Below are 24,944 nucleotides of genomic sequence, written 5' to 3'. Positions count from 1 at the left end.
TTTTAAATGTTTCTAAGTTTCACCATTTTTTTTGTGTTTCCACTTTGGAACCTGTGTGTGTTTCTGTGTGTCTGCGTGTGTCTTTGTGTGTGTGTGCGCCACATTGAAAGCTTTTGCAATGAAAAGGCAACCACAATGCAATTTTTAAAACCTTGTATACTAAAATTATGTGTTTGTGTGATTTTTAGCCTTGACTTTTGATTCATCGTTCCATTTTCTAACACTAAAAAGGTTTCTCTGCTTCTTGTGGTGGTTTTTGTAGTGTCACATTCTGTCCCAGCAGTCAGTTTCTTCTTTCTGTTTCCTCCTAAAATTAAAGCTAAATTGATCCACAATGCTCCATCATGTTGTCAGAGGTCCTGTTAAACAAACGCTGCCTTGTGTGTCCTCCAGGAGGAGGCTGCCAAGCCAAAGACGTTTTCCTGCCAGAGGTTATCCCCAAAATGGTGTTTCCTTGACTGTAAGTACATCACTTTTAAATGTGTTATTTCTACTACACTGGCTCTTTTGCCTGATTAACATTTGCAGCACTTTGATATACTGTAAGAAAAAAAGAAAAGATGAACTTTTGTGCTATTTGAATGAAACATTACAGATTGTTATGGATTTTTAGAAAGTGACATACATTATCCTCATCCCCGCTTTCTAACCCATCTGTGGGTGAGTCTATTTTTCTAATGTAACAAGACAAAACTGGTACAATATCATCATTACAGTGAAGGAATAACGATGAAATGTAAAAAATATATACAACAGGCCAATTTGAGGTAAAAAAGAATGGAGGATTTGAGATTATAGAAATAGCAGGATCAGGTCAAAGCTGGTCTTTATTTTATGCGGGGCAGATGGTCTAAGTGAAATATTAGCTGCCAGCTAATGGTAAATGTAGTTACTTCAAGGTAATAGCAAGTGAAAATCTGGGCAAATTGCTTAAATTCAAAGGAGCCATATTGAATTAAAAATGGCTAAATTAATTAGGTTTCATTTCCTGATATGACGCTGTAATGACCTAATTTTAAATGTCAGGAATTTTCCTTATTGTTGAAAAACTCTGCTTACATTCAGTTTTCAAAGAAATGAGTGACTAAAATTAATCTAGACCCCAAAATGGACAATTGCCTTTGTAAAATAATACAATCAGATGCTTTTCTTTTTGAATCTTGGTCTTCTGTGGGCAATATCAGAAAAGGTTCATTCTCTAAAGGTCTATTCTTAATGTGGATCACAGAATCCATTATCTCCCCTTTTTTAAAGTATCTCAGTGTGCCCTCTTAATTATCCTGACTTCTTTGCTACAAAGTGGTCTGGTTGCGTTGTGACAGTGTCAATAAACTATGAATTGTCATTTGAAATGCTTGGAACGGCCTCACTGGGACTGTGCACCCACACCCTGAAATATTAAATCTAGTCATGCTTGTGCAGCATTGAATTTATGTCTCCTGCTCTCCTGAGAAGAACCCTTGGTTCTTTAAATACATCTACTATATTGAGAAGCCTTATTTATTCACAGCAGGAAAGCTCATTCATTCTATATGATAGAATCAGATTCTCTATAAAGCTATATGATAACTAAAATACATTACAGAACTTATTGCGTTTACTGCATCTTCATAGATTATCCTGATCTCATTTCCTCCATGCATAGTAGACATTTTATTTGCCAACAGTGGCAGCCTTGATGAATTATGCTCACAGTTTCATTACATTGGAGTATCCTAGGCAGGGATCCTGTGCATAGCAGTGGGAGCATCCTCTTTTTTTACATTTTGGTCTTGCCACTCTCCCAACGTTGTCAATGGTGACCTTATAATATTCCATTCAATTCTTCAAAGCAGCATTCAGTCACCAAGAAAATTAAGCGAAAGAGTTTTACCTCTGTCATTTCCATGTGACCTACTAATGATGTGCAGCAGTATGCAGGTAGCTTGAATATTCATTAGGCTTACATGCTGCATAACCAAGTTGGAGTCTAAAAATACTTTTGTTCTATGTAGTCGCATTTGGCGAAGAAAAGCTAATAACCCTAAGCTGGAAATGAAACAATTCATGTCATCTGTGTTGTCTTGACCTATAGGATTACAATAAATGTAGATGTTTCTATGTAACAAATTAACAGAAAGACTTTATATACACTGCTTATCTCACGGACCACCCCCCCCCCCCACACTCTTACTTTCTTTGCTTGTGTGGTTTCTCTAAGACCTTTCTGTGAAAAGCTGCAGCTGCTATGTGAGATTAATATTTATGCAATAAGCCAATGAACTAAATTTGCATGATGATTCTGAACTGTTTCCTTAAATAATATTTCCCTAGTGTTTACAGTGTTGTTCCGCAGATTTGTGCAAACATGTCCGACCTGATTTGTTAGCGGCATTTCTCGTCTTATTCACTGTCACCTCATGTTTTCGTCCTCTGTGTTTTTGAGTAAAATCTTTGATTGATGACTTTTTGTGTGAGTAGTAAGTTCACTCATTTGCACTAAAATGACCTCTGCGATTTTGCATGACCCCAGAGGTCAGTGGGAGGGACAAGAGAACTCATGTTTGGCTGTGCACGTTTGATCAGGGCATTACAAAAACAGAAACAGAGAAACAGGAAAAGACAAAACCAAACATGAGGGAAACAGCAAGTCGCAAATAAAAAAAAAAAAGCAAAGATAGCCGCAAGCCAAATATTGTAGCTCAGACCCTTCTGCAGGTGCTGAGGTTTTCTCCCAAAAACCAAAAGCTTGGATGCAGAGCGCATGAGTCTGTAGTTGATGTGCCTGCTGTGCACCATTGACCTGTTATGCATACATCCCAGTCTCTTGCCCAGTGATTGCTGGGTTATCCTCCAACAATCAATCCCAACAACATGACCTTGATCAGAAATACGTTGTGGCTAACAGAATATGGATGAAGGACCAATTATTTCAATTTCATTGTGAACAAATACCTTTATTGTTACAGACCCCTTAACCCTAAAGATAGCCAGTGACCTCTGGAATGCTTAATGTTCATAAGAAAGACATTTATTTATCTTCTTGTACGTCAGCACATCTGCATCAGTGCTGCTCAGTAACACATGTATTTTATTTTTAGCAAGGGTGTTTTTTTTAGTGTTGAATGTTTGAAAGCATTTTGCTTGACTCTTTACAGAGCAGATATTTATATTTTATATTTTGTCTTTTAAGCTACAACAGCTGATCGTTTCTACAGGATAGACCGAGCACAGGTAAGTCTCTCCCACCTGATTTGACTTTGCTGGATATTGTGATTCTTATTATGCCAAAATTGTTTCAATCATAGTCATTCATATAGTAAATATGAGTCTTCATGGCCTGGGTTTACGAAACTTTTTCTTCTTTGGTGGTAAACTTTCTCGCAACAATACCACTTATGGAGGACTCCTGGTCACCCATTTCTGTTAATTTTGTACAAATTATGAATTTGCTTTAAAGTTGGTAAAACAAAAAAATTTGGTTTGTGTATTTGTTTTCAAATGTAACTTTTGATATTGTAAATGTTATTTTTAAGATGTAAAAAATTCTTAATTTGTTTTTAACTTTGTAAAAGTTATTTTGTGTTTCACTTTCCATCAATCTCAGCTAATCTAGAATGTAGACATCTATGGAGAAACGGCTCAATAGTTCTGTCTTTGGTTTAATGGATGTAAGATGAATATGTTTGTTTAAGGGTTATTTTTTGTTTAATGCTGTTTAAAAAAAAAAAGGAAAAAAAAAGGTTAATGATTGTTTCATATCCTACCAGGAACATCTCAACTATGTGTCTGAAATTTCCCAAGAAGAGATCTTCATTTTGGATCCTGAACTAGTTGTTATGGCAGCAGTGGGTACCTCTCCCTCAACCATGCCAGACCTGGTTAATCCCACCTCCAGCCCAATAAACAGCAGGTAGGCCCATGACCAGTAGATAATAAAAACAATAAAATCACTGTCATGTTTAATTGTTAGTGATGTCATTTACCAGATTAAATGAGAAGCAACTTTAAGGTTCTGCTGAAACTAGATGATTTGAATGAGTGAGAAAGAAGGAATCATCCAAGTAAGAGAGGAACAATATTTAGAGGCTCCTCATCCTAACCAGACACAATAGATAAACGTGAGAGGGCTTATCATTGAAATGAATACAACACTCCTGCATTTCTTTTTCTAGTTTGTGATTTTTGAGGCAACAGTTGAGTGTGAAACACAAGTGGGGGCTATAGCCAGAGGGTATGCTGAAAACTGCAGTTGCAATTAACCAGCTTACCTTACGCAAGTATTTCGTTCCAATCATTTTTGCAATGTTTGATAAAGAATGGAACAAAATAAAACAGCTACAGTCCCTCAATATTATTGCGAGGTGATTTCCACTACCCATGCTAAAATCATTGATCATCATCATAATGCTCAGGGAAGAAAAGAAATGAACGGACTTCATTTATGTATTTAGTCATTACATTTGTTTTTCTGTTTGAATCATACTTTTGAATTGTGCAGGGGAGAAAAACAATGTGTGGCATTTAATCATGAATAAGTAGGTGAATTAATCAGAGAGTTAATGTGTTAATTACTTTTATCGTAGTCCTTTGATAGCCTAACAACAAGCAATAGTCTTTCACCATAAAAGAGACCCTAATAACTATGCACAGTACCTATAAAGGGTAATTCTGCATAGAATTGCATATTAAAATGAATGCATTTTGACTTTGTTTCAATAACACCGACAAGAGAAACAGTCAATAAAAAATGTTTCACAATTACATTAAGTGACACAATCGAAAGAATCACCTCTGCATCTGAGTTGCTATGCAGATAAAACTGTAAACCTTAGACCCATAGAGATTATGTTACAGAATAGAAAGAGGGAATAAATAAAGTAACAGGTACAATGTGATGATAGGCTCAACAACACAACCTGCTACTCCTCACAACACTTCCCCTTGGCCATGTGTGTGTGCCTGCGGTTCTGTGTTGGCGGTCTGATTTGCAATGCTGAGTGCACTGAGTGGGAGGATGAGGAGGAGAGATGAGACCATGAGGCAGTGGCAAAGTGAAGGAGAGATGGGTTTAGGAAAGAGATCGAGTCAGAAAAAAACAGTGGATGGAGAGAGAGAAATGGAATACATGTCAGAGTACTAGAGAGTCACACCGATCTACTGTATTTAGACATGTGTGCACGCTCACTCACGCACACAGACACACACACAAAACACACAATGTAGCCATTTGCCCACGCAGGTCCAGAGGTGAACATCATTCCTCCCACTATAATTACCTCCCTCTCTTCTGCCTCTCTATCCCCCCGTCTCTGACAAACACATTGACACCTACACACAAAACATTTTGTTTTTTCTCCCCAAATCATTTTGAAGATGATAGCTTCAAATGCGCGCCAGCATCTGCTGAAAATCAGCATTCAAGGTTATCAGGGGCAGGTTATCAGTGTCTCTGATGAAAAGGCAATTTTCGACCATGTTGAACAACTGGATTCTATTTCAAGAACTTGCATTATAAACACCGCAAAAATCCTTCATTAAACAAGCTCAAGCCTGGTAAACGTGGGTTTGTAGCTTGCATTTCATTTGCTATCATAAACATTGAAGAATGTTTTGACTTTGTGCATGAACGTGAATATATTACTCTGTTTTTTTAAAGGTGGTGTCATGTACTGTGATCTAAATAATATCCAACAAGTGAATATCGGGGCTTTTTCTTTGATTTACCAAATTAAGTTTTGGGAACGTGAGGTAGCCAGGAAATGCAGCATCTAGATGGCAGAAACCAAACCCTGTGGCACTTCAATTAATGACTCCAGTTGTGAATTTTCTTTGTGCACCGGGTGGTCTGTGGAGAACTCCAATCACACTGGTGAAACTGCTGCCACGGAGAGTGGTGGGATTTTGAATATTTGCTCATTGAAGTCCCATTAGGATTTAAATGCTCTGTCCGGGTTTTTGCTGCTGAAAAATTACCTTATCTCATTTTGAAATAGACTAGCTGAGAGGTGATTGATTTTTAGCTGTAGAGATTGAGGGTTTCACAGGAATATGATTTACCATTTAGTCCTTACAGCCAGTTTATTGAGCGTACATAACTTCAGGGGCTCAAAATCATTCAGATGATGAACTAACAAGCAGTTTTATGACCCGCTGTTCACTGAGGACTGCAAAAGAAATGAAACAGATCAGATGTTAAATTGTCCTTCAACAGTTTAATATCAGCAACAGATTGGTATATGCTGATGATATAATGCTTTTTCTAGCTAAGCCTGAGATATTGTTCTCTGCTTTAGTTGACCTATGGTGCTATGTCACATTATAAGGTTATAGGTTATAAACAACTATTGGACTATTATTATTATTACTATAAGACTACTATTATACCTCTCCATTCAGCTGCAGACGTAATGCCTAAACATACTACACTCCCTCATGCAATAATGGTTATCAAAAATATATTCCGTGATTTCTATTTATACTAATTAACAGCTCAATCAGTGGTCATATGGGCTTTGCAAACCATCCATTTTGGTCACAAATTGTGCAACATCAATTACCTGACATTAGCCTTTCCAGTCTTACATATATAGATTTATACTTTTTTTTTTTACCCACTTAAAAAATTGAATAACACCACTATTTGGTCAGATAGTATGAAAAAGAGAAAAAAAGTCTAAACAATCTAAAGAGCTACACCCTTTTATGCCCACCCTGCTGTACCATGCAAGATCCTAACGGATGAATCTTGAACGTTATGGTATAGGAAAGGTATTTGGACATTTCGTGACTTATCCAATAACTTGATGTTATTATCATATCAACAGCTGAGGTCAAAATTCCAAATGGGTCCTGTGCATAAGTATATTTGCAGGTTAGAGATTACAATAGTGTTCAATAAGGAAGTAAATTACTGCCTTTAGTATACACTTCCAAAGGATACGTATACTGTACTGGATAAAGATGTAAAGAAATTTGTTTACCGGTAATCTATGTACAAAATGTTACTAAAGTTGTCCAGTTGTATTCCAGAGGAGCAAAGGTTAAATGAGAGCAAGACCTAGGTGCTGAATTGAAGAACGAGAGTCGAAATGAATTTGTCAAAAGTCAGACATTTTCATTTAATATTTGTCAAAGAGTGCAACAATTTAATCTGATTCATCAAATATACATGTGTGGGCAAAATTTCCAGAAATATGTTTTACACACCACAGTGTCAATGTAAATTGGATCTTTTGGCTCTGTGTCCTGGATAAAAAATACAGACTGGGTCTCTTGTTCATATATTTTGGTCATCATCTCAATGACTTTTGGAAAACTGTTCAGAATACCACTGAAGAGTGATTGGCTTTGAGTTGGTTTGATTTTTCTGCTTTTGGTCCTATCGATTCGCCCACAACTCTTAAGCACATTATGGGACTGGCTTTAGATGTACGTTGTCATTCCAACTTCGAGGTAAACAACGTTTGTGATTGTGGGCTCTAAATCCAATAAACCACTCCAGTGGCACTATGTGTCATCACTCCTCTTCTCACGGTACAAATATTTGGGCAAATACATCCAGAAGTGGTCTGAACAGCTTTATGGTGTTATAGTAACCTAGGGTTGGGCAATATGGTTGAAAACAGTATCATGATATAGTTGTTTTATATTGTTTGATATTGGTCATTATTGAGAACCAAGAGAAAAATATCTTGAATTTAAACATTTTGATTTTGACTTTAAAGTGAAAGAAAATGTCAACATCCAGTTATGTAAACAACAGTCTAAAATCACAATGAACACTTAATAATATGGTAATATAAGGCAATCTACCGGTCCGGCCTTGTTGACTGATGCCAACTCTGTGCCACCCTTTCTTACCATGCTCACCATATAAAATATTAATCAGCAGCCCTCCATCAACATTAGCCCCTTTAGCACCATTGCCCAGCGATTTTTGAAGTTCCAATAACCCTCTTTTTGCACGGGGACTGGACAGTTGGGTATTTTTTCTGTTCCTCTGACCGTAGTTCCTATAAAACCCTCAGAGCGGAGTCTTTTCCCTTAGCATAGGAACCCCCAGTGACAACTCATTAGTGACACCCACTGTATTCGGCTGGAGCCTTCGACTCCCGCGTTTCAGGAATGTTAAGTAATGAAGTCTACTCTTTAAACGCAGTTATTCTAGCTACTTTTTGACCACGTAAACAGATTTGTTAGTGATGCAGTTAGCCATTGTTAGCCGAATGCTGACGCTGGATACTGTCTGTCTTGTTTAATGCAAAAAAGGTCTCAGAGTCAAATTTACTTACTAAAAAGATAATTGATGCTTACTTTCTATAAAAACAATTTGCAGAACCTCACAAATGACAGATGACAGCTGCTGGTTGTTCAATCACTCGTCAGACTGCTTTAAACATGTTCATAGATTCCTCTCTTGGCATCTCTGCATGGGTTGCAGATCCAAGCCAGAGCGGATTTTTAGACCCTCCTTTTTACTTCTAAGTAAATCATCTTGCGCCACCCTACCTATCAGAACTATTAACCACCTGATTTATTGCAGTTGTGAAGTTCTGTGAAGTGTATTGAGACCATGTTGCCAAGGTGATTTCACCCACTAAAAACTAAACGCAACAGCCTATTCTTGCTCTTGTGTATGAAGAATGAGCTGAATTCTTTCTGAGACAATGGATGTGTCATTTGATTTACTGCTTTGTGTATTTGATTTATTATTTTTCTTATCTGTATATCTCCTGTTGATATGTGAGGAGGGTTTGGAGGTGGGGAAGGGTTCATAATATTTTATTGGAATATGATCTTCTGTACCCTCAAAAACAATATTTAGAAAAAAACAAGACGGTATACATTACAGAGACGGTTGTTAAGCTGAAAATAGAAATAATATTTCCAATAAAGAAATGAAAATGAGTTTCTGTTAGCACACCTAGTGAAATTCCTCATTTGCAATTAGAAATTAGTCCCTAGTAAAAGCATGAATGTTTCTAGAGTTCTGGTCTCTGTTGTCCTTTGACTTTATGCTGCAGAACAAATAGAGCTGTTTTTAACAGCACAGATAGACAAAATAACCGAGGAGATTCTAACTGCAATACAACCAATCTGACATTTAGTAAGCCCCTTCAGTGTGTGGCTGAGACTTTATATATTAGTCACATTTCCCCCCAAATAGATTAAAAAACAAACAAACATTGCAGCACGGATGCAAAGTGGCATAAAAACCAAATCATTATGAAAGTGCACAAATACTTGCTTCTTTGCTTAATGAACTTCTGGGCTGTTGAAGAACTTTCATCATTTCTCACACTCGCAGCCAAGACTCTTAAAAGAATCTCAACTCACTGCAGGAAACAGTCTTCATGAATGAAACTTCTCCTTACTTCTCCAGTGACTGTCTCTGCTCTGTGTTCCATTGTAGATCTTTACAGACACAGAGCGTCAGTAGTGGGAGCTCTGAGGCTGCCGCACCTGAAACCAGCAAACTCTGTAGGTTAGTATGACTTCTTTTTGAAATCAGAGAAACGTGCATGAGGTGTTTTATGTTTTCCTAATATTCTTTAATATTTTGACCCTTTTTAATAGTTCCGACAGAGGTTTGGTCTCCTTTGAAAAGTTAGCTTCCAGATGAAACCTCTGTGAAAACCTCCAGGCTACCTAATAGTTCAGACAAAGTCCCATTTTGGGTTAAATGAAACAGAGTGTTGATTCCACTTTAATCTACATTTGACTCACTTAAAAAATAAAATATAAATGCTGAAATGGAACAATTGCAAGATTGATGTAAAGTGATGTTCATCTATTCAATTGATATTTTCTTCTTTTATCTTATATCTTCTTATTTAAAAAATACTAAATGAGTAGCAGAAGAGACAAAATGTTGCATTTAAATGTATAACTCTAGTAGTACTATTGAAAGAGTATTCAATTACCACTGGTATTTTAGCAATAATTTAAATAATCCCCAAATTGATTGTAATTGCAATTGTAGCAGAAGTTATATTAGAAAAGTTGAGTTAAGTTTACGATAATTTGACAGATTCATAACAAGTTAATTCATCAGTAAAAACAATCAAGATACACATCCTCCTTTTTTCAATAAAGGCATTTAATTAAATTGGGTTTGAAGGCAGATCATTTTTTGTAAAAAAAAAAAAAAAGATTTACGATCTGAATGGTGCCACCCATACATACTCCACCTGTGTTTACCCGACCTTTCTGGTGCCTCTTTACTGCCAATCATGCACAATATTGTGTTGTTCTATTGAGGTCATATTTCAAGCCTTCTTAGATCAACATCAATGTTCTCAGCTATAATATCCATAGTCTATTGTAACATTCTGTTAGAGCGGACAGACCTGACCCGCATCAGAAGTTCCACTGTATGTGTATGATAATCTATTCTTGAAATATGATCTTTTAAAGATGCTGGTACAATAATTCAACATTTGCCATCTGGCAATGCTACCAGACCAGGAAGAAGGAAGTGTCACTTAGAGTAATCAGGGCAGTGGAATGTAAATTCAACCACAAAACAGTTTGTTTGAGTAGCGTATCAGCCTCTGCTTCCAGAGTAAACTGTACGAGCCACTTTTGTCACTTTTGCATTGTGTAGCGTATGTGTGGTTATTAGGATCCAGCGATCCTCTGAATTACCCCCGCGCTTGGTTGCTTATGGGATCTCCCGCATGAGTGTAGGTAACCTAGTGGAGATTTCAATCCTGATTGGCTGTGCCTCATTAAGAACCAGAGTCACAGTGTAGCATGTAGCATCTTTCACACAGCTGCTGCTCTTTAGGCCTCCTCAGTCATCGCTGGTGTCTCCGTGGCGCCCTTGCTCATCTGGTCCATGCATGGCCGGCCAGTTCAGAGCAGATGTACATGCTCCTTCCAGTTCTTAATGGACTTCACTCAAGTCCAGGGGAGGCTTCCATCCATCCATCCATCCATACATCCATACATCCATCCAAACATACATCCCTTTTCAGACTAAAAAAATAAACTCACAATACAGAATAATTATTCTATACTGTGTTAGGTAACTGATACATTCAGTGAGAATGTTTTTTTTTATGTAAGGACATTATTTGAAATGAGCTCATATTCTGCGGATAGCTTGCAGGCGCAGGCTAAATCCTGCCCTCGTCACCTTTGCCCTCTGGATGTTCAGTAGCATTAAGGTGGAGCAGCAGCTTCCTGATTCTAATAATGCTGGATGGGAATCCATGCTCAACAACAGTGAGCCCAGCTGACTGACAGACAGGGACAGCTAATGCTCCTGACAGCACCGATGGGGGGTAATGCTGGAAGCCAGTTCAAATAATCCCCAGAGTCCAGTTCTGGGTCCAAGGTGTAGCTCAGCACAGAAAAAGACTTTTTTTTAACATGGCGGACTGACTTATTTTAATAATCCTCCCTTCTGGCATTCATCAGCTTTGGAAACTTTGGAAAATTTTTATCACAAATTTGATCATAGTATCGGAAGAATTTCCATATTTCATATTTCAATAAAAACTTATCTTAGATATTAAAGACTTAAGGAGAAAAATTGATGGCAAATAATTAAGGTGAAGTAGATGAAGATTCAGTGTTTAGTAAGTCTAGTAATATTAAACAAGAAAAACTGGTTTAGATGGCAATTAATTTAGCTTTGAAATATAGATTTACATTTGTTGTGGTAGATTAATGAAATAATTATTACATATACCAGGCTGAGACTGGTTTAAATATAAAAATCTGAACATAATGCAATTTTGAGAATCTTCTTTATCATGGTTCTATTCTCAACTCTAATTTAGAACTGATAAAACGAGACTTTATATCGGAATTAAAAGCAAAGGATTCATAACTATTGATAGCCCAGATTTCTTATATTGGATCAACAAACAGCATTCATAAGAAAAAACACTTGGATTATTTATTCTACCATTTCATTCTTGACTAGAGTGTTTGAATCAAAGGTTTTTAAAATCTGTTTTCTAATCCAATACTTTTAAGTGAAATCTTGTTAAGTATAAATTGTACCACTTTGCCACAATTTTTTTTAACTACAAGTGGTCTGTCTTTATGGTTGTGGTGTGAATTTAAACGGGAATAGGAGGACTTTACAGAGGTTTGTAGAACAGAGTTCCCTTTAATGTCTCTTGATGGATGGATGGATATTCTGGAGGGTCGCTGTTGGATGAATAAAATCACCATTGTTTAGATTTCAAGCAGAGATCAACTGGTCCCCTGACACTGGTAACCAGCAGTCAAATCTGTCAAATATATGAATGCCGTTCCCTCAGTCTCACACAGTGGCAGCGTAAATGCACCAGAGTTTTATTTGTTTTTATGCTTTGACACTTAATCGATAAATGAACCTGCCGACCGTAAAAGGACCCAAATATTCCAGTGCAATTATTTGTGTCTGCAGCTGCTCAAAAATCCATCCGCTGAATTATGACCCTGACGGCTTGGAATAACAGTGACATATTCATGTTTTGCTAATATCAGAAGGATCTGTTTTCAGTCAGCGAATTCAAGGGATGGATACGGGATTCTGTCGTCATTCTGTCTCCTCGTGTTAAATTGCTTACCTGCCCTTTTTAAAAAAAAAACTCTTGTATTACTTTGAGTGTGACTCAAATTCTGTGACTTAGTGGCAAGTGTGACATACTTTCTTTGCAAACTAAGTAGTGCATAGCTCTCATTTTTTAGTTCTGTATTTTTGCTCTGTCAGTTCCATATAAAAGTTGTCAGGTTAACACGGAATTTCCTACAGCTTCCGACATGAGATGCTTCCCGAGAGCTGCTTTCAGCAGGCGAAGGTGCTGTGAAAAGATCTCACGCTGATCCCTGTTTTTCTTCTTTTACGTTGCCATAGGTGCCACATTGTTGGCTGCTGTACAGTATATAAAGGTTTGATGTGATATGCACTTCCTGAAAACATGTAAGTCGAGATGCAGCTGAACAAGAAAGGTCAAAATAAAGAGGCACAGTAAATAGTCACATCCACGTCAAAACCCTGAAGATAAATGAAAGGTTTCGATAAAACCAGCTGTTGTCGTGAGACAGAAGCTGATCCACAGTTTGAGTTTAATTGCAGAACAGCTGCTTTTGTGTTAAAGTAAGCTGTACGCATCCGGGAAATCTCCATTTCCAAGTAAAGCTCCTAAAAGGGCTTCTCTTTTAGTTAAACAGATGCATATAGGGATGCAAATATACTGGGTGTCCTTGAAATGTCGCTTATTTAAGGTACTTAGATGTTTGCAGTCCCTGTCTCGATGCTACTGCTAAACAGATACAGTAGAAAGTGTAAGAATCAGGAGGTATTTGAGTGTATAAACATACAGTACGCTTTCTTGTTAACTCATTATTGCACAAGGATGTATTTATATATAAATATATATATATATATATAAATCTAGTTGAAACGGACCGGTCCATAAACTCGGCGGGTTTTTCAGTCGTGTCGGGATTTGGTTAAAGTATTCAACGCTGTGTTGTCACAGTAATGAGGCAACAGTAATGAGGGAACATATAGCATATTGCTGCCTGCATATCCTATAACAGCTGTCTTTGTTTCTCTCTAGACAGGAAAGCAGCCAAAAGACGGCGGAAATTCAGCAAGGAAAAGAAATGGGTAAAAACACACACTCCAAATGAACCGAATGAACTTTTTCCTTTTGGCTTGACTCTCCTCATTAAAGCAAACAACCGTTTTTCTTGATTCCTGCACACTTCTTATATTTTACTAACGTGTTTGTTTACATTTCATGTGACACACTGTACTGAGGCGTGCATGACAGGTATGCCCTGGGGGGCCAGAACAGTTCTGCTTCTCTAAACAGACTTTTTTTTGGACATATTTATTCTCAAATCACTGTTTCCTTCCACATGTTCCCTGTGCTGGGGGGGTTGGTGTACGGCAGCTTGAGCTGTCTTCCCTGTCAGCTTCACTTGAGATTTTATTCTCTTTGGGAACAACTGTACATCAGAGGTTGATATCGAAATCTCCCAGAAATCATGCATTTCTCATACATTAGAAACATTATGAGCCTATTAATGAGGAACTTTTTAAAAACTGTTTGTAATTTCAACATTTAAACCCTTTTGTTGACTGTTTCTGTCCATTTTATTTGGAATAATGATGACTTTGCTATTAATTAAGAACACACAATTGCACGTTTCAGCTCAACCAAAAGTGATACACTCACAGCTTGACTGCTCGTGAATTTCTGTTGATTATACATCAAAAAAGACAATTATTTAATCCCACAACCATCTTTCTTTCTGACTTGTGTCCAGTTTCTTTGCTATGCAGACCCACATGCACAGATTCCACCAGGGTGTGTGTCTGTGCACCAGCCGGAGTTTGAGAATGAAAGAAGGGGGAAGGTTCTCTTGCAAAGCTGTCCTCTGCATCCCTAACATCCCCCCACCCCCAATTACCCTCCCTCTCTGCTCTTCCCTCCCCACCCGCTGTTTGATTTCACTCCTACCTTGCACACAGTTCATTTAATCCCTGCATCCAAATTACGTGTAGAATTTGATGGTTTGTGTGCTGTTTGTGAGGGTTTGGGGGGTTCTTTAAGTTCTAACGCTCCCCTGCCTCTATCTCTCCTCATATGTTACTACTACTGTATATGCCGTATGATGCATATGTGTCAGTTGCGTGTGTATCCTGTCACTCAGACTAAGCTTAGCATAATTGGATTAGGCTTCAACTCTTCAGAGAGAGGGAAGAGAGAGTGAGAAATGAGGTCAAGCTAATAAACATTCCTTTCCTATGTCAGCCTGCTTTCAGCCACAACAATCACGGATGAAGTTTAACATGCCGCCTGTTTTTTTGCCTTTGAAATAATTTCCATACTACAGCTTTCACCGTACGCAATCTATTATGCAGCTGTCATGAAATATGAATCGACAGTATTTCTTTGCATCAGGATTTTAACACTGTTGACTGTTTAAGGAAGAAAAGAAAGCAAAACCTGGAAAAACTATAGATGTCTTTTGTGACAAGAATTTTAAAGAATTAAAGGAGGGGCTGCCTTTTACATTTTTTACGTTTAATTTCTTTGTATTCACAATGTAAATGCATTTCTTTATGTTTCCTGCAGTAACAGTAGTGCTGTCTTTGTCCGCACCAAACACAACACTTCTTTACAATTGACTGCTGTGTTTGGGTAGCAATTGAGCTATAACACTTACAAAACTGTTGTTGCTATTGAACTTTTTTTTCTTTTAAATTTGATTAAGATTAATACACTTTGCTGCAGTGCTGGTGGCAGCCAGCCATGCTTCTGTATGGAAACAGGACTTATCTGTGGGCACCCTGCTGCTGCTGCTGCAAAACTGGTATTATATAACTGCTTACTTGTTTATTGCTGCAATGGTCTGCAAACCGGCTGTAGCAATATGTGTAAACTAGCAGTGCATAGCTTAAAAGTACATTTAAATGGCTCACTGGGGTTTTTAGTGCATAGTATTAATGAAACAACTTATTAGAAAAACTAATCATTTGAATCCTCAAACAAAGTCCTACTGTTAGCACTTTAGCTTAGCTTTCTGTAAAAATAATTAACCTATAAACATCTCTACTGTGTCATTAAAACACTACTGACTATAAGTAAATTTTTCAAATCCATATTAAATTGAGTTGAAGCCAGGAACTTGTATTTACACTAACCAGATACTGTCAAATTATTATGTACATCGGTACCAGCATGTGTGCCTGAGCAGAATTTATATTTTCTTGCCGCCTGTCTGCCTTACAGTTGACATGAAGTGAAATGCTGTAAACATTTGTGAAGCAAAATGAAATCCATTCTCTAAATAGAAGCCTAGCTCAGCAGCAAGCAGAAGACTCCGGTGTCTGCTTATCAATCTCCCATTATTTGATTCAGTCGTTCTGCATCTCCACAATAATTGACTGGGCTCAGCACAGAACCAGGATATCAATGTGCCCGTCGAGGCATTACATTTCAGCTATTTTGCGCGGGATTCTTGTCTTGTCCCTCATTTCTGGAGGATTTCTCCCAGTGTGTCGCAGCCCTACCCAGTCCTGCATTACAGCATGTGTGTGTTCATGTGTTCCCTTCCATTCCCAGCTCACACAAGCTGACATTATGTACCCACTTTGGTTCGCTTGTATTCACTATTATTATTGTTGTTGTTTATATTAAACATCCATTCTCACCCCCTGTGATCTTCAGGGTGCCAGAACATCAGCATTTTCTTTGGTACTCTCAGGATCCCAACATCAGCGCAGCTCCCAATCACATGCAGCAGATCCGTTTACTGTAACTGCGTCTGAATCACCTGATACTCTTGTCTGATAGATTTTTTTCTGTGTCGTATCTGCTAGAGAGATTGATTGAATGTGTGAAGAATAAAGATGTAAAGAAGGTAAGTCTCCTTAATCAGCATATAATAACCTCCACATTCACTTGATTTTATTGTTAGTAGAATGAATTGAAGAGGGTATCTCAGAGGGTTTGATTTAACGCAGCATATTTTTGAAAAACTAGCTGCAGGAGCTGCACACGAAGGGAACAGACCTGACATCTCTGGATGAGTCTGGCTGCAGTTTACTGCACCATGCTGTGCACACGGGATGTAAAGAGATGGTGCGCTTCATTCTGGACAATGGTAACTGCCCTGAAACAACAGGAGAAATGACACTTAAACATCACATAAAGCGCTCAATGTCCACCCGATAAATAGAAAAATGAGTTTAAGCTAGTTTCAGAAATAGTGTCTGAAATAATTTTGCACTGTAAAACACTTATTTTAGTGTTTGTAACACAATCATTTTTAAACCAACACCTTTTGCAAGTATGTGACTTCTATGACATTAATTTATTGCAGCACTTAGAGTCAGATTTGTCTGTTTTAGATCATTCATTATGTTCTAGTGAAGAATTATCTGGGTTGTTGAAGGAAACACAAGACAAGGAAACAAGACAAAAGGCTTAGAACAACTAGTTTGGCCAGTTTGAGTCTCCGCTAGACCTTAATTGTTTAATATGCCATGGATTCATGAGGACCTGCATGGAGGGTGTAGAAAATTGCTAATGGTCGCTAGTTTACTACTTTCTAATTTTGTTCTTGACATAACAAATAATAACTGGATCAAGCAGGTTGCGTTACTAGCAGATGTTAGTTATATTATCTAATTGCCTCTGGACAATTGTGCAGGTAGAGGTGGCTTCAGTGCTTTGGATGCAAATGACAGTTCTTTGCATAAATCCTGTCTTTAGCCTTTACCTATTAAATACCATGTCTGTTTTGATGCCTGTCGCGGAGCCACCTCTACAACTTTTACTTACAACTCCAACAGTAACCTCTTACTTTCCTCTTTTGCAGCTCCAAGTGACCTGCTTGATGTCACAGATCATCTGAAGTGAGTTCTGTCATGGGTGTCTTTGTTCAGAAAACTCAATTTGCAATTCAAATATTTGAGTGCAGCTCATTAAGGTATTTGGTTTTGACCCTCTGATTTTTCTCTGTGGATGATGCAGGTGACAATGTTTGAAAACCATAATTTTTTTTTAGAAACATTACCTAGTCTAGTAGCCTGCTTTGATGAAGTTCCACTGAGGTCAGTCAGTAGATGTAGCAGGCATTCTAACAAGTACACCAAAGAGAATAAACAACGTGCAAAAACAGGGGGATGCAGCATCATCAAAGGGGCTTGGCTCCCAGAAGGTATCAGTTGCTCTTATCTTCCTCTCTGTGTCTCTCTCTGAATGTACTGGGACCACCAGCGGGGAGACGGTTCTTCACCAGGCTGCAGCTCTGTGTCACAGGACCATCTGTCATTACCTGGTCGAAGCAGGAGCATCACTCATGAAAACAGACATGCAGGTAGCTTTTAACCACACGCGTGCTCTAGGCCATTAAAACATTTATGTGTACCGGTACATATGATGACAAGAGAGAGAAGAGGCTTATTTATTTCATTTTCTTTTTGCAAGCACCGAGACTGGTGAAATAGGAAATTGTCAGATGGTAGCAGTGTTTTATGTGTTGTGTTGTGTTTTCTCATCAAAACGACGCCTCGTCTGCTTCTCCTCACTCTACTGCCATGCTATGATCAATTGCTCAGCGCTGACTGTGACAGGCGCAGGTACAGGTCCGAAACTGCTGCCTGTCACAGACGGTGTGGGGTGGCGGAAATGGCATCACACCAGGGCTGTATGAGAATTCCTCTGCTGTCTCCAGGGTGATGTGCGCTGCTCTCACACCGTTACATTATAACAGAAAGGTCAGGAGCTGCATCTGTGCTTTCTGAACTTTAGCCAAAATGAGTTTTTCTTTCAGGACATTTTAAGATATGGATCTTTGAGTGGTTTTGATTGGGGCTGTAAACACATACGTCCAACTCTATACAAACCCTGAAACAGCCTGGTATGTTCCAGGTGTGTCGGAACATACCGGAACAACAAAGCCGGAAGCTCAGTAGGTGAAACTTGGTTGTGTATTAGGGTTTAGATCCACTGTCAAGGTTGTGCAGAATGTAGAGGGACCGTTGAACATTGACCAGCAAGGTGATCAAAAAAAGAGAATATGAAGGGATTTCTAAACTATGCAGCATTAAAACAGCACAACTGAAGTGCTTATTTGGGTTTGAGTCTCCTACATATGGGCTGTAGGTGATGGAGAGCGTTATAAAATAACATTTTAAAGTAATGGGAAACTTGTTTCAAAGGAAGCTTTTACAGCTGAACAAATGACAAGGATTTGGTTGGATAGAGGTTTTTAGTCTTTTTTCTGTGTGTGTGTGTGTGTGTGTGTGTGTGTGTGTGTGTGTGTGTGTGTGTGTGTGTGTGTGTGTGTGTGTGTGTGTGTGTGTGTGTGTGTGTGTTGCTTGGTTTCATTTTGTCCCTCATCGGTGGGGATGCTGAGGAAAGCCACTGCCAACGACGGACACAAACAGAGTCAAACAGTGTCACATCTGGTCTGGGATTCTCGATTAAATAGGTTTTTGTCTCAAATTTCCCCCTTTCCCCCCATTTTAGTCAGTTTTTCATGGCTGTTGCTACCGTGGAGTAAATCTCCTAATTGGCTTGACTCAGCAGCGACCTAGATACAGAGAAGAAAACGGAGAGCGGGTGCACGAGAGATAGCGCAGGCAGGACCGCAGTGAATGAAAGAGTAACTGAATGATGAAGCCCAGGCTGATTTGCATTTACTCTGCCTTTCACCCTTTCTCAAAATATGCTTCGTTGTCGTGATTATAGTGGATCAAACATGCCTTTCAAAATGAACACGGAGCTGTGACATGATAGAAGAAACACAGTGTTGTTGTCCTGTTCATGTTGGGGGTAAAACTTAGAGCTTTATTTTCAAATTGTAAGTAAATCAAAATGAGGTTGTGTTTCTTTAGATTAGTATTAGTAGCCACAATGTGTGTGACTGTTAAATCTAATCTCCAGACATGCTTGTTGTAGACATGGAGCTGCAGTTGAAGGGATCATTCAGTTATCAAATGTCTTTATCAGGGGGACACACCTAAGGACAAGGCTGAAAAGGCTCACGACGCGGAGCTGGCAGCCTATCTGGGGAACAGACAGCATTACCAGATGATCCAGAGAGAAGACCAGGAGACCACGGTCTGAAAATGCTGAAGAAAAGAGAGAAAGGATGAAGATTCCACCTCCTTCCTCATCGTTATCAGACTTATTTTCCTTCCCTTTGCTGAAGTGGCAGAACTACTGCGACACAGACTTGGACTGCGAGTGATAATGTGCCAAATTTTATCAAGGTTTGTACGTAAGAATGAAATAATTCCACTGACAGAGGTTAAGTTCTAGTCAGGTTAAGTAATTCCTTTTTGAGTAGTTAGCGAGGACACAAAGATGTGATAGAAACAGCTTTAACGGTCCAACTTACTAAAGATTTCAGAGGTTTTTAAAGACTTCTTTTACTGGTAATCGTACATATGTCACAAATCAAACTAGACCAAAAGTAAAGCTCAGGAAAACCTATTTTAAACCGCTACAAATGAAAGTGCATTAAAGACATTTTAAGGATCATTTTTAAGAGAAGAGCAGGGGTTGGTTGGGTGAGCATTTGATAGTATGTAGATATTTATGTGAATGGCCAACAAAACTGAAGGTTTCCCCTCAGTAAACTAAGGACACCACAAAAACCAGAGGGTCATAATGGTTCAGACCGATGGATTTGGGACCAGTGAGTATTAATAAGCTCACGGATTGGACCACTGGTTTTGACATGACCCGGCATGGGTTAAAGCATCCTGAACTAATGAGGAGGTTTAAATGTAATCGACGTGTAACGAGAAGGAAGCGGGAAAGTGCTGCCCAGCACAGCGACGCCAGGGTCAGACTGTCCAAGTTGAAGCTGCAGTCGTCCTTGATTTTGTCTTCTGAACCACTTTTCGACCCTTTGTCGATATTGAAAATGCTTTTGATGAACCTTTTGTGTGTCTGAAGCGAACACACTTGCAGACAATCCTTCTTCCTCTAACACAAGGATTAGAAAACCAGATGAGAGATTTCAGTTTCCTTAGAGCTTAACAATTTTGTTCCTCTCTGTTGCGTAGCAGGATCACCTGACATGTACAAATACACAATGCTGAAACATTCATAGAAACAGTCCAGGGAGTCACAGCCCACGTTACAGTATATCCATCCTTTTCCAGAACAGGGCGCGTTTCCACTTTGCATGCTAAAGTACCCTTTTTTTGTGGTTTATTGAGCGCGCTTTATATGGATAGAAATCTCTTGTAATTGTTGGTTTCCGGACCATTTGTCCACAAAGTGGCTTTTGACAACGTGATGAATGTGCCTCAGTCTTTGTGAGCGAGTCCGTCTGTGGTTTTCTCATGATACCGACGGACCTCCTTCTGAATATGACATATTTGTACTGTATTGTAATATTTCTACTGTTTTCATTTGCACTCAGTGCCCTGTGGAATTAGGACAGGCCGTTTCTTCATGTTTTGCAGAGCGTAACAGGTTTTTCAGGAACAAGGTCTGAGTCCCTTTGGCTGCACGACTTCACGGAGGCTCTAATATTGTTTCATGAGTTCCAGCAGGGATTTTTATGAGGGTCATTGAGTTAAACTGCAGTAATTCATTCATACTGGAGAAAAAGATCAAATTTTCCATCAGTGCACAAAGTCAAACCTTTAAAAACAAAATCGAATGCGTGCAACCTCAACAATGTCTAATAAACTTAAAACCTCAAGAGCTTTTTTACAATAATGCTAATGTTAAGAATGATGATGAAACGGAAACCTCGTGATAGTTTTATGAAGTTACACAACGGTGGAAAATGTCAAAGTAAGGTAGATGTAACAGCAGCGGTTGTGTTTGTATGATAGCCACCACTTTTATTATATACAATAGCTTCTGTGTTTAGATCGAAATGCTTTATTGTGTCGGGTCAGCCATCCTCTTCGGTCAGTGCTGATTAGGTGACATATCAAACAGGTCCTTCGCCCCGTCTGGAATGATGGGATGGCTCAACACACCCGCAGTGTGCCGAAACATCCAGAATCCAGCTCAACAAAAAAAACAGCTTCTGCTATTAGCATGTATTAAGGTGACAATATTTCTGTAAAGGTCCTCAGAAACCAGGAAATTTGGAAAGAAAACCAGTAAAAAGATTTGTCTTAAACTATGTTCAATTTATATTTAATTTGACCAAAGCGTTGAGTTTGAGAGGTTTCACAAAAATCTCACTGCAGCACAGAATATATACCGAATCATTTCTATTTGTTGGAAAGCAACTTGGGCAGATGAAACATGAGCAGATGATTTGGAGTCCTGAAATCCACAATTCTCTCGGTAAATCAAATGCATAATTAAGATCTTGACTGAAAGTAAATGTGGAAAATGTAATTAATGTGTTTTTGTAATTACTTGCTTGTTAATACAACAATTTGTTCCAATTTTTGTGAAACCCCTTGAATTAAACCTGAACGTTAATGACATTTATCTTGTCCTGCCTATAAATCTCTAGCATTTCAGTTTAGTGGCTTTTTCAAAATTGCCTTCTTGTCATTACAGTGACTTGACTCTTTATTCAGTATCGATTGCTCATCTAGCTCTTCTAGCAACTTCTTTTTTCAACACATGGTGTGAAAAACTGTAAGTTTTTATTCTCTTCTGTGTTTCTATTCCCCAAATTGGTTTTGTTCATAAGTTCTGTGATAATTGTAAAAAAAGAAGTTTTATATAAACAAATGGATAAATATTTAAAAGCCACATTTGTCCTGTTTTTATTTGCGTGTTATAAGAGATTAGAATAAAGCTCAAAATGCAAATGCTTCTTTATCTTTTATGCATTCAAATGACCAGACATCATTCTGAAATGGAAGAAGTGTGTTTACTTATATTTAGCAGCAACTTTGTACAGGAGCAAGTGTGGTCTTTAAACACATCACCAGGCAGTTAGAGGCTGGCTGGAGTTGTTGATGCATCACTGCTGCCTTCTTCAACTCCACAGAGACCAGTTAAAGAGCTCCGCGCTCCCACGTCGTCTGCTCCACATCCACACACCACAGGTGTGAGGAGTCAGCAAATAACAGAAAGCTAATTCATCATGAGGCCAAGGTTTAGAATTAAAAAGCAAACCTTGGCTGACTGGTTTGGTAGCGCTTGATGGTTTTGTGGACAGTGTGTTTAAGTAGGTGTGTATGATTCGGGGCAATGATATGTATTTATACATATTTTGGATATTGCATTACTAATATTGATCCTGTTGATGTATACAGGCTAAAATACAAATGAAATACACAACTACAAATGCATATTGCATCATTCGTATGCACTTATTTAGTGCTTATACACAACAGCAGCACATTTTGTATTAGCACATAGCACACTACTGATTCATTCTCTCAAAAGTACTTTATATTTAAATGATAATGAGTTCTAATCAGGTATTAGTTGTTTAAATATCATCTTCAAACATGTAACATGTATAAATGAATGTGAGTAAATCAGTGTGAGTCAGTGGCGTCCGAGCAGAGTTAATACATGGGAATTTCAGTAGTGCTCAAAAGAACTTGAGCTCAGATGAAACTGGTTTGAAAGATCTAGAGTTAGAGATTCTGTTTCATGCAAAGATTTGCGAACCAATGGCAGCTACCGCTGCTGCTCTGGTCCCCAAGAAATCTGGATCCATTTTTCCATTGACAAGCACAAGTTCATTTCTCATGAATAATGAAAGCGTTAATTCAGACTTTATTTCAGCGTCTTTGATCAGAGGTGCGGGTCGCTGTCAGCTGGGTTTATGTAATGTTTGGGAAGCCTGAGCTTTATTTCTCAGGCAAAATGATCAAACACTGTGCACAACACTGGAAAGTGAACTTTTTCAATTGATTCTTACGTGTCTACTCTCAAGGTAAGTGGAAGAAAAGCGTTACTGACTCAGGTCACTCTCCTTGGTGCGTTGCTGATGCCTCTCGGCCTACTCACACATCATCAAAGCTGTTCATCCGCGTGTTTCTCTGCTGTTATCGCTCCACTCCTATAGTATGGCTTTGGAATGTCTAGATGTAGATCAATTTCGGATGATATCCGTCAGATGAAAGCGGAGGCGTAAACTCCGTGAATCTTATCACGCAAGATGCATGATGATCAAAGTTAGGGCGGAAACGCTTGGATCAGCTGGGGAGGAATCCTCAGGAAAAATCAACAAACCAAACACTTCTTTAGTTTTTCAGCAACACTGAATATGAACTATTTGAAAGTGCAGTTACACAGAGAATGATGTAAATTACAAAGCCAAATCAAACTTCCAAATGGCCTCTGCTTAGTAACGAGACTCCAAATGAGTTTGTGTTCATGTGCAGGTTCATAAAGAAGCTAATGTTTCACATTTATATGAAACACATTTGCTGTTTTGATAATCCTCTAGTTTCATACTTATCATGGCCTTCCTGCTGGCCTTCTGGTAATTGTTCCACTTAGATTCCAGAACATTCCCCACAAACTTTCAAGGACGGCTTTCCGCTATACACACACTTTATGTTCAAGTGTGTGTGTGTGTGGTTGTGTGTGCTAAATGAAGGAAACTGTGCAGGCATTATAGTTTTGCTATTGTAGAATATTAAAACATTTAATTAAGACTATTTGTGTCTAAGAATAAGAGTGAGCTGTCAAGAACAGCGAGCACTGGCAGGCACAAGGAAGCACAGGGAAAATTGTTGGTTATTTTCCCAACAACAAAAAGAGAGAACCTTTAAATCAGTGTGTTTTAATGATTTGTGTCTTTTATTCTACACAACACAATCTATTAACATATTAGCGAATTTATTCTGCCGTCTGAATAGCACACGAAACCTGCAGTGACCGTGATATAATGTGGATGTACACATACGTATGGCGCTCCTCAGGCTTCCTTCAGTGGCTCTGCCTCTCTGCTGTTGTTAATCGGGCACACAGGGACACTTCAGCTTGGCCTCCTTTCAAAATCCCTAATTCCAGATTCAAGGCGGACAGATCATGTGTGTTGAGTTGCCTGGCTGTTAGAGCGAGCTTTAAAACACACACTGACAAATCAACAGCTCTCTACAACCTCTTTTTTTTTTTAAATGTTGGAATCCAAACTCAAAAACAGAATGTCATTTTTTTGTTAAATCATAGCTTTCATCCTTAGAAAGTTACGACAGAATGTTTACTGAAGGCTTTTTTTTAATTGTGCTTTTTAAATTTGCTTGTGTAGGTCTGGAGTCACATTTTTTTCCTCAGTAAATTACTTTTTTCCCCAAAGTTTTGAGTTTTGAAACTGTTGAAGAAGGCAGAAGGCTGTAAACCTTCTCTTCACACTGGAGAGAAAAGCCACACACGGTAACCATGGAAACTATCAAACATTGTGAAGAAAGGATTAGTGCTGATTGAACACAATAATTAATTTTACTAGCCGGACCATTTTGGCCAGCGCAGTTGTGTGTGTGTGTGTGTGTGTGTGTATGTGTGTGTATGTGTGTCTGCGTTATTCTGGATGTACAA

The 24,944-nt window shown here is 38.5% G+C and overlaps 1 protein-coding gene across 8 annotated transcripts in view; it reads left to right on the top strand.

Annotated features, from left to right (window-relative positions):
* Positions 1 to 22,191, top strand: part of LOC101068375 (diacylglycerol kinase zeta-like) — a 70,715-nt gene extending 48,524 nt beyond the window's left edge. For 3 of the 8 annotated variants that reach the window (XM_029839793.1, XM_029839788.1, XM_029839787.1), the window contains 10 exons: positions 394 to 460; positions 3,173 to 3,213; positions 3,750 to 3,892; positions 9,395 to 9,466; positions 13,548 to 13,597; positions 16,322 to 16,362; positions 16,485 to 16,605; positions 17,323 to 17,359; positions 17,709 to 17,823; positions 19,461 to 22,191. In XM_029839793.1, the coding sequence (XP_029695653.1) occupies positions 394 to 460; positions 3,173 to 3,213; positions 3,750 to 3,892; positions 9,395 to 9,466; positions 13,548 to 13,597; positions 16,322 to 16,362; positions 16,485 to 16,605; positions 17,323 to 17,359; positions 17,709 to 17,823; positions 19,461 to 19,577 (804 nt within the window). In that variant the 3' untranslated portion in view covers positions 19,578 to 22,191. Of the gene's footprint in view, positions 1 to 393; positions 461 to 3,172; positions 3,214 to 3,749; positions 3,893 to 9,394; positions 9,467 to 9,558; positions 9,741 to 13,547; positions 13,598 to 16,321; positions 16,363 to 16,484; positions 16,606 to 17,322; positions 17,360 to 17,704; positions 17,824 to 19,460 lie in introns of those variants that run through there. The other 5 variants (XM_029839789.1, XM_029839786.1, XM_029839790.1 and 2 more) reach the window with 5 other exon arrangements.
* Positions 22,192 to 24,944: the final 2,753 nt, after the last annotated feature.

The sequence above is a fragment of the Takifugu rubripes genome, chromosome 8 (assembly GCF_901000725.2).
Source record: "Takifugu rubripes chromosome 8, fTakRub1.2, whole genome shotgun sequence".
Classification (NCBI taxonomy): domain Eukaryota; kingdom Metazoa; phylum Chordata; class Actinopteri; order Tetraodontiformes; family Tetraodontidae; genus Takifugu; species Takifugu rubripes.
Note: the sequence above shows the minus strand (reverse complement) of the source record. Positions and strands in the feature narration are given on the sequence as shown.